The following is a 10,098-nucleotide window of genomic DNA, read 5'->3' on the forward strand; positions in this document are numbered from 1 at the left end:
TTAATAATAGACCTAGCCAGACCATAAGATCTAATCCAAAATTAATTAACGTTGCATACTGTACCTTAGGAGAAAATAATTGATTTCCAGACATCGAAATAAAACATATGGTCTCAGCAACGGTGATTTATTCACATTTTCTCAGGTATGCCATTATATAAATCATTCTATGACAGCAAGTCCAAAAGCATTTGAGAACAAGCTATTGATTTTTCTAAGCGCCTATGATGTGGACTCAGGGCTTAAGGTAATTTCAAGACTTTATAAGGAACTTACAAAAGCAGAAACAATAAACAGCACATCCATAAAACCAAAATGGGTAGAATAAAAAAGCAGGTGGTAACATATCAGAAATTGATTGGACAAAGTTTTGCGAATTTCAGTGGAGGATAACAAGCTGTGACTGAGTAAGAAGATTTGGCTGGAAAAGCCTCAGTAGATTCTTCATTTAGGCTCTTCCAGTAGTTTGAGGAATTGCAGCGCTCATGAGGCTAACCACTATCACTTGTTCTGGTCCTGTCCAAAAGTTAGTAGCTTTTGATCTAAAATCCACAAAAATAGTCAATGGTCACAAAAATAATATTTGAGATAAATTCTACATTTAATTGGGATTATTATAATTGGGATTGGGTCAACATAAAATGAAAACATCTTGGAATGCTGAGCGTAGCTGCTAGAAAGGCTAGAACAAACCAATGGTGTAAGCCAGATATGGTATGACGGCAACTGCATTACTCTCTTCATAAAGCTTCAGGAAGATCAATTTGAAGAAATTTCGAAAAATGGAAATGGTACATCTTCTCGAAATGCCTGTGCTTTACATAATATATAAATCCTTACATTTCTTAATTTAATAAATATATTGCTTAATAAATGAATGCATTCCAATTTAAGTTTGAGAGTTGTTTAAAAAACTCTCTCTACTGATATTTATGTACAAGGTGAGTCAAAAACTTTCAGCATTCCAGATATATAATAGAATTTCTGTCGGTTTTAGCACAGTAGCTGTTCGTGGTCACTGCTGTGCAGGGATAAACATGTTACATCAATTCTATTTTAACTGCTGTGCAAGCAAACATGGATGCCTCACTTGTGATTTAAAGTGTGCAGTGATTTGTTTTTTTGATACTCTAATGGAGGTAAAAGTTTCCTAAAGAGAATTGTTACTGGTGACACGGATTCATCACCATGAGCCTGAGAGGAAACGGCAGAGTATGGAACGGAAACGTCTCATTGTGCCAACCAAGAAAAGGTTCAAAAATCAACCATCAGGTGAAAAATTAATGCTTACAGTTTTCTGGAAATCTCAAAGGTCTTAAAGTATTGTGACATTATGTGGAAAAAATTTAACAATCAACAGTGCCTGTTACAGTGAGAAGCTTATTGAAAAGCTGAAGCCAATCCAGGGGCCTTGTGATCTTGTATCCGAACATTTCACCAAACACTGTCGATACTTTGAAAGCAGCCCTAAGAGGATGAAAATTCACTTCTGGTTCACAGCTCAGGTTAAAACAGTTTTTTTTTTTTTTTTTTTTAAATAAGGGCATACAAAGGCTTGTTGACAGATGGACAAAGTGTATGGAAAAGGAAGTCGATTATGTTGGAAAAATTTGTATTTCTAAAAATTCTACAGCAAGAGTAAATACCTTTTGACACCCTTTGTCAAATTTAAGTGATTCTTAAACTTTACATTACCAAAACCAAAAAAAAAAAGTGTTTAAGGGGTCTTTACCAAATTCCAGTCATTTCAAACCTCTTTCAGGCCCAAGCCATCTAAAACAGTCACTGTTTTTTTTTGTTTTTTTTTTGTATATAAAGACAGTGTTAGCAAGAGTTTGCCTTTATCTCTCCCAGTACAAATAATCCATATTGCACTGTGCTAAATATGCATTACAATAGTCTTTAAGAATGTTGCTAGTGTGACTACAGTACTTATAAGAGTAAAATCTGCAAATTTAAAAGCTGAGTATCTGCCCTAGTTTATGTTGAGATGTTTATGGCTGTTATGGTTTAGTAAAACTCAAGTTTTACAAAAAAAAAAAAAAAAACTTGCAGAATGTTCAATTCACCAACTCTGACTCAAAGCAGCACAAAGATTCAGTGAAGACACATCAGAACTTTACACTTTAATTCTGGTTTGCCAATCGTGAAATCAGATTAAAAAGTATACTGAAAAGGGTAGAAAGAGAAGAAAAGGGGAAACATTGAAGGAAAACAATTACTCAAAACAGGGTGGGGTTTTTTTCTGAACATAGTAAGCCTTGCACCAAATCTGTTTTTTTTTTTGTTGCAATAAACGATCTCAGTGCTAAAGCAGAGTCCAGAAAAAAAAGGAAAGAAAAAAAATGTAACCTACAATTCAGCACTACAATCCAGTACAAGGAAGCAGAAAGGTGGTTTTTACTCCTCGAAGTGGTACAATTGAGGCAAGCAGCAGCCTTCCACACACTCAGCAAGTGTCTCTCCAGAGGATGATAGACATTTCTCTCTCATATATATTTATATATTTCAAATCACTCTTTGTTTTTACTCTTTACAGTAAGGCCACTTTTTATAGAATGGATTCAAACACCGCAAGCTTTAGAGCCTGAAAGAGAGGAAAGTAGAGGAGAGAAAAGTAATTTCAAGTTTAGGATGAAGTGTTAAGTGCTCCTCTTCAGCTGGGATTGTGAGCAGGCCCAAGGTCTCTGTCTACAGGGTAACCACAGATCTGCAACTGAGGTAGTCTTACCCTCTCCTTGGGCCTGAGCCAAACACTCCAGCCGCACTCGCGTCATGAAAAGAAAACTTCACGTTCAGGAGTTCTGCTGATTTAGCAAGGCAAAAAAATAGATGCATGTAATTTCAACAGAAGTTCAATTGATCACATGATAAAGAATCCATCCTCAAAGAGGGCTTTCTCAGAGTTCAGCTGATGTCCCCGTTGTGCAGCTTTCCAATCATCCACTGCTCTGAGTAAATCCACCATTGCAGAAGTTTGCTTGATCCACTGCCATAAGAAGGAGAATTGTAAAGTCGCTCAGTCCCCTTTGCCACAGCCCTTTAAGATGTTTTCAATAAGAGAGAACCTTGGCCAGCCAAGAGTGAGTGAAATACCTGTAGGGCACTGTCCGAATGTCCGTGGTGTATGTTAGAGTGAGAACAATCTCTTGTTTGAGACCTGTGAGAGGATAAGGGGAAATGCATGTAGTATAGATGGCATATGTATATGTAATATATTTGTGTGTGTGTGTGTGTGTGTGTGTGTGTGTGTGTGTGTGTGTGTGTGTGTGTGTGTGTGTGTTTTGCATCTCCAGCATGATCAGGACTGCATCAGCACAGAGCCAGGTTATCTTGCCCTGTGGGTTGGACTGCACCGTTGCTGGTGGGCTGAGGGCTGAGGACATGGTGGCGTTTATTTGTCCTCCAGAACAGCAAACTGGTTGTCTAACTGTAAATGCTGCACGGGTCCTGAACCTTCCCCTTCTCTGGCACGGCTCTTGTGCTTCACCACCTCAAAAGTCTTCTCGATCTCTCGATCCCTGAAGCAGAAAACACACACACTGGGCTCAGGATTGTGCACCGTCTTAAAGCAGAATCAATTCTGGCTGTTTACTGTGATTAGAGACATAGCAAGTCTAATTGTTGTTCACCTGGGTACAAAATAGTTTGTTCCCATTTCAAGCCCAAATGCATTTTTTAGTAAACTGGTTATATCAAATTCATCTAAAACATCTATGGTATGGTCTCTGTACATTCATTCTGTATTCTTGATATTCATGCATTTTAAATATTCAATAAATAAATAAATAAATAAATAAATGATAATAATAATAATAATAATAATAACAGTCGAAGAAATACATTTTGTTCAGCATGGTTATACACTATATTTTTTGTGAAATCTGAACCAAAGTTTCCAAACAAAAAGCCGTAGCTTTTTCAAAAATGCAGCTTGAACAACTCCATGTTTTGCAAATCACAATTTCATCACATTGAAAACACTCACCACCTGCCAGTATGTCACTGAAAATAAGAATCATGATATGAAGCTGAGTAGCTTAAAAGCCAAGAACTGTTTATGTGTGAAGTGTTTTCTCCTCCTTTTTTGTGTTCTCACAATGCTGTGATGAAATATTAAGACAGACAACATTTGTCCAAGAAGAATTAAAAAGTTTTGTTCTATTTCAAAATGACTGGATTCCTGTTCACATGGATTCAAATGTTTTTACATCAAGAACACTTCATGTACCTTGCAATGAAGAAGAAAGCTGCTTAAACATAAACCAGTTTTAAAGTTAAAGCAATTAAAACTAATATGTGAACTTTCTACTTACTTGCGAGTTTCCACGTGTTTGGCAGTTGCGAGAAGTGAAGGGAACTGCGCATCACTGAAGATCTCTGGAGGCCCTGGTGCTGGCGCCTTTTTTGATGAACCTAACCGAGCCCCAGGGGGACGATACACACCAGCAGGTTTTGACTCAGGAACCTCTTTGTCCTCTGCTAAATACAAAAAACAGCACTTACTTACTCAGTGAACATTACTGATTTTCAGGTTTTACAACTTAAGGGTTTTAGGGAACCATCAGAGACTTTTTTTTCCATGAAGCCTAACTTTATATACAATCCAATAGAAAAAAATAATCACATGAGATCACCAAGCTAAAAGAAAAAAGGTAAAAGGGGGTAGCAAAAGTTGTCAAAATTCAAGCTTTAAATTCTATCTTTTATCATGATTTTGCAATCCTGAACAGCTACATATTTATCTGCTCTCAAGACAGTTATAGTTTAACTTTTTTTACATTTACAATACAAAGTCACCAAGTTCTAAGAACTTGGCAAACATGATGTGAGCACCACATCTCCCCCACGGATTAGCAGTCCTTGTTAAGATCAATTTAAGATCAACTCTGGGACACTATGTGCTCTCTTTATATAATACCATATGTTCCACACAGCTGTGAGCCAAGGTGCATAAGATGACTTCCAGGTGTTAATGAGAGTCAGCTTTTGTGGTTAAAATGGTGACTTTGTGGGTTTCCCCAAACACATTTATTTCAAAAGATTTCCTTCTTCTAATGTTTGCAGTTAACTTCAGATTTTAATTCTTTTAACAAAAAAAAAAGAAACGTGTATTGAGAGCAAGAGAAATGATCAAGAAAGAAAATTTTAACCATTTTCTATTTGTCGTGCATAAAATAATTTATGACAGCACCAAAACCCCTTATAAATAATGTTTGGCTGGAGAAGAAAGTGGTTAATTATTTTATCTCCTAATGTAAAATTACAAGGGGTGACCTAATGTCTAAACCCATAGGCATTACTCCTAAATAAAATATATTTCTATTTTGATTTCAGATGCAAAAAGGCTTTAAAAAATAACTAAATAAGATCAAATAAGTCAGCAGTCTAGAGGTAGTGGGAATAAGCCTAGAGCAATTGATGGACTAAAGTAAGCTATGCTAGTAACAAAGAAACTTTCAATATTCTTATGTTCCAAAATGCTGTGAAGCTGTATTCATTTGCTGTAATGAATACATTTTTGCATATGGCTCAAGACACCCCCTCTGTTTTCATCCTCTTTAAATATCTGCACATGTGCAGAGCGGGTCACAGTGTTTTAACTGAGCTAGCAGGTTTGCGAAGCTGTTAATTGCTGCTTCACTTAATTAAATAAATAAATAAATAAATAAATAGGAAGCCCCTTCCTAGACATTTTTTGCAAAATGTAAAATAAACAAAAAAGCCTCTTGCGATTTAATCTAATGGTCTGCCATTTTTAAAGAGCTTACAGATGGTGGGTTAGCCATGAACAACAAATTTAAAGACGAGTAGGTTAATAACAAACCGCTAATCGCTAACATAGCATTCTTTCTCTCTAATTTAAGATTCTTAAATATACACACAAATCGGACGGAGAGTGTGGAAAGGAGGTGGAGAGGCGGGTACAGGCAGGTTGGAATGGGTGGAGAAAAGTGTCAGGTGTGTTGTGCGATAAAAGGGTATCAGCGAGAATGAAAGGAAAGGTGTACAGGACAGTGGTGAGACCAGTGATGCTCAGCGATACAGCTTAGAGACAGTGGCACTGAAGAAAAGACAGGAGGCAGAGTTGGAGGTAGCAGAGCTGAAGATGTTGAGGTTCTCTTTGGGAGTGACAAGGATGGATAGGATTAAGAATGAGTTTATCAGAGGGACAACCCACGTTAGATGTTTTGGAGATAAAGTCAGAGAGGCCAGATTGAGGTGGTTTGGGCATGTTCAGAGGAGAGATTGTGAATATATCGGTAGAAGGATGCTGAGGTTGGAACTGCCAGGCAGGAGGTCTAGAGGAAGACCAAAGAGGAGATTTATGGATGCAGTGAGAGAGGACATGAAGTTAGTTGGTGTGAGAGAAGAGGATGCAGAGGATAGGGTAAGATGGAGGCAGATGATTCGCTGTGGCGACCCCTGAAAGGGAACAGCCGAAAGACAAAAAAGAAATATACACACAAATCGTTCTATACTGAAAAATCCCAGGACTGTGTACAATGATAACAGGTGTTTCACTCACTCGCTGTACTTGTATATGCATTTAATGAAGTCTGTGTAACATCTTCGCATTCAGAAAGGCAAATGAGTGCAACAATTGCGCCAGTTCTCCCGCACTTACTGCAACAATAGCTAGAGAAAAGGGAAACCTTTAAACCATGTGCACTGGTTTACTCACCCACGGGGGCAGCGGGTGGAGGAGGCCCGGACTTGTTCCAAGGCCCAGATACTTTATCTCCACTGACCAGAATGATCTCACCATCCTCTCCCACCTCTTCCTTCTCATACTCTTCCTCTTCTTTTTCATCACTGAGATACAGAAATTCATACCATTAATGCCTAAAAATGTCCAAGGTACGTGTCACATGTATAGACGACACCATCTATTGCAAGGAATGTTAGCCATACCGTTGGGTTAAAACATTATTAGGGTCAATATTAGGCTCAAAAACCTTATAGAGTAATGTTTGTTACCAAAAATATATAAATAAATAATCGCACCATGCATGAGTCATCTTTCACGTCCCCGGTAGCATTGAGTCCTTACCTTATCTGCAGAGCCTGAAGCCTCAGGCCACTGTAGTCCACCTCCCTCTGCTCAAACTCTTTCCATTCCTCATCCTCCTGAAGACGGAAAAAAAAGCAAAAAGTATAAAATGCCTACCTATTACCGCAGCACTGTCCGGCTTATCTATTTAACTAACACCCCTTAAATATGTTGGGAAAATCCAGATAAAATGAATTTACTATCAAGAACTGTTAGCATTTAAAAATCATTGACACTAACAACTATAATGTAAAAAATAATTGATGTTGCTACCAACATTCATTACGTAGATCCCTTTTTGTACAAAGACCAAAAATAACAGTAAGAGTCTTTAGCAGTAAAGGTGCAGACTCGATTGAGGGGAAAATAATAAGATCATTCAGATTCAATAAAGGCTGAAACTGACAGATGAAGCTATAGATACAAAAATACTTAAATTATTGCAAACCTTACATAACCTCTTTACCTGTAACAGCCTTTTGCAATTGGATAACTGCATGCATTATGCTTTTGACTTTTTCATGAATAGCTGTACAGCACTACTACACATGGACAAGTTGGTGCGTGTTACATTTGAAATAAAACACTGATAGCATTCGACTGTTCCAAAGTTTTTAACTCAAATGTGATTTGAACCTTTTTCTAATTCACTGCGAACGATAAGCTCTTCAGTTTAATCTGATCGCCCTCTGTCTAAACTTCTAAAATGACAACTGAAGAGGCTTTTAACTGCTGATATCCGCTTATAAATCTGCACATGTTAAACGTACTTAAGTATTTTATGTGGAGTGGTACTAATAGTACTTTTAACTTCCATTAAAGTTATTGATGCTTGAGTTTACAGTACCTGACTAGCAGCTAACTCATTTCAATGCATGTTTCTCATTAAGCACTGCTGCCACTGCTTAATGTTATCTTACATGTTACATGCATCTAAAAGGCTGTAACTGCATTGCTTGATTACTTACTTAAGAACCTGCCTCCCATCTGCCAATGAGCATTGCGCATGCCTCATCACAGCTTAATGAAACTTGACAGCCTTTAGTATTCTATGGAATCCAACATTCTCTGACCAGATGGATTGATACAGTTAACTCATTTTTGATGCAAAATATATTTTTTATTATTTCATTTTTTTTAGCTATAGTTTGTTTGCATTTGAGGTGTTAAAATGTTGCAGTTCTTCTATAATCCTACAGTTGGTAATCTCTAAATAATTTATAAATTGGCAAAAAATAAAACATCCTGTGTGGTAAGAGCAAATTATCTGCCAAATTTGTTTAGACTTGTAACAATCTAAAATACTTTACAAAAAATTTACCAAGTCAAGATTTGTTAAATCGTGATAACAGAATTGCAGTACAAATTGGAATCGGGACAATGTCAACCAATAATGCTTGGAAATTACTTGTGTGGAAAATTAACAAAAATTAAATATCCTATATATAGTTATTAAGACTGGTGGATGAGAATGTCACTAAGAAAACTGGTGATGATTTGTTGCATGTATGTGCTGATCTTGTTCTCCATTTCTCACCATGTCCTTGGTTAGGAAAGCTCTTACCATACTGCTGACATTTAAATCAAATATTCAGAACACACCGTCAAATTTTTTTCCCCAAGTTTAAAAAACTCTTTCGGTAAGAACTGTTCAGCATAGTTGTTTAGCTGGACTTGGCAACCCTGACGTGAGGGATTAACCTCCAACCATATGTTTCGTCAAACAGCAATACTACTGTCTTTATGGTGATATTTTGAATGGTGCAATACACTACACTAACAGACACATCATTAACTGATGTTGCATTACAACAATTAACATCATTAAATCATTTTAATAAAAAAAATGGTTCAACTGTCTGTGAACGTAGATAAAATAAAATGTAATGTAAGAAAAAAATTGAAAAACTTTTATTTTAATTATCACCACTTCCGAGACTATGCTCATTGCAAGTTTTTTTTTTTTTTTTTTTTAACCTTTTTTGGTAACCTGGCAATTAGTCAGATAATTATCCAACAACTATTTATAAACTAGCTAGCTAGCTAGCTAACTAAAGAAATACATAATAATAATAATGGTGAAAAAAATAAATAATAATAATAATAAGTAGTACGTTTAGATACTTGACTAATTCCAGTCAGGGAACGTGGACCTATAACAGTTAAGAAGTCCCGTTGCTAAATCAGCTAGCGAAAGATCTAGAAATGACACGATGACTCTGCAGCCTCAGAATCAATGTCAGTGGGACAGAAGGCTAAAGCGTGGCTAGTAAACTGCTAATGTTAAGTTTATTTAACCTAAAAAGTGATAGCGCCGTAATAAACCATCGTATTGACCGTAAGTGGCGTGGTCATGCCCTGCGTCGCCCGCCATGTGGACAGAGTGCTTGAATTAGCCCATCCTGTCGGAGTTAGCCTAGCCTGCTAGCCTGACTCTAACTCTTAACTGTAGCTTAGCATGGAAGCTAACTAGCTATAGCCAGCAGCTCAATGAGACGGCTAGCATTAGCACGCGCTGCTACTGGCGTAAGTTTGTCCAGATATTTGGCTAACGTTACCTTCTCAACGGTCGCGTCTGGGTTTTCGTTTTTCATCGACTTCTCCTTTTCCTTCTTGGTCTTCTTCAGCGAGACCGGGGCGCTCACAGGGACTGTTTCTTTCCCTTTCCCCTTTTCCTTCTTCTTCTTTTTATCTCGTTTAGCAAAGAAGTCGTCGAGGCTCTTCTCCGCACCGACCGTAGCAACCTCCGCCATTTTCTCCTAAGATTTCTTTAAACCGTAAAAAAATAAGCTTAAATTCTTACAGAGCGACACGAGGTAACCGATTACGATTTACACATCAGGGGAAATATAATCTTTAAACAGCTTTTCACCGCATACGTGTGTCAATGCTCAAATCCCGAAACACGCCCCGGCTTTCTGCTGCTGCCACATTCGCCAGCTGGAAGTAAGTGTGTGTGTGAGACTTGACGCTGCCGTTTGACACGCTGTTCAAACCAGGGGCCAAACCGCACACTACCGTACTAAATAGTGCGCCAAGACAGC

At 37.6% G+C, this 10,098-nt stretch overlaps 1 protein-coding gene across 5 annotated transcripts; it reads right to left on the reverse strand.

Moving 5' to 3' along the window:
* Nucleotides 1–2,113: 2,113 nt before the first annotated feature.
* Nucleotides 2,114–10,098, reverse strand: cdv3 (carnitine deficiency-associated gene expressed in ventricle 3). Of its 5 annotated transcripts, none has more exons than XR_008356453.1 (6): nucleotides 9,613–10,093; nucleotides 7,055–7,131; nucleotides 6,686–6,816; nucleotides 4,317–4,482; nucleotides 3,097–3,521; nucleotides 2,114–2,989 (listed from the first exon to the last, which is right to left on the reverse strand). XR_008356453.1 is itself a non-coding variant. In XM_053488301.1 (6 exons), exons 2-6 carry the CDS (start codon nucleotides 9,805–9,807, stop codon nucleotides 3,395–3,397), a joined length of 696 nt encoding a protein of 231 aa, XP_053344276.1. In that variant the 5' UTR covers nucleotides 9,808–9,822; nucleotides 9,927–10,095; the 3' UTR covers nucleotides 2,114–3,394. The 5 variants fall into 5 exon arrangements, 4 of the variants coding, with proteins under 4 accessions (XP_053344276.1, XP_053344275.1, XP_053344277.1 ...); XM_053488301.1 differs by having other exon boundaries at nucleotides 2,114–3,521; nucleotides 9,613–9,822; nucleotides 9,927–10,095; XM_053488300.1 differs by having other exon boundaries at nucleotides 2,114–3,521; nucleotides 9,613–9,822; nucleotides 9,934–10,094.

The sequence above is a fragment of the Clarias gariepinus genome, chromosome 26 (assembly GCF_024256425.1).
Source record: "Clarias gariepinus isolate MV-2021 ecotype Netherlands chromosome 26, CGAR_prim_01v2, whole genome shotgun sequence".
Taxonomy (NCBI): domain Eukaryota; kingdom Metazoa; phylum Chordata; class Actinopteri; order Siluriformes; family Clariidae; genus Clarias; species Clarias gariepinus.

Coding starts and splice junctions, on each gene's coding strand:
- cdv3 (XM_053488301.1), bottom strand. CDS start 9,807: ATGGCGGAGGTTGCTACGGTCGGTGCGGAGAAGAGCCTCGACGACTTC. Junction 6,817..7,054: donor CTTCAGGCTCTGCAGATAAG/GTAAGGACTCAA, acceptor TCTGTATCTCAG/TGATGAAAAAGAAGAGGAAG. Junction 3,522..4,316: donor AAACACGTGGAAACTCGCAA/GTAAGTAGAAAG, acceptor TTTCTGCTTCAG/GGATCGAGAGATCGAGAAGA.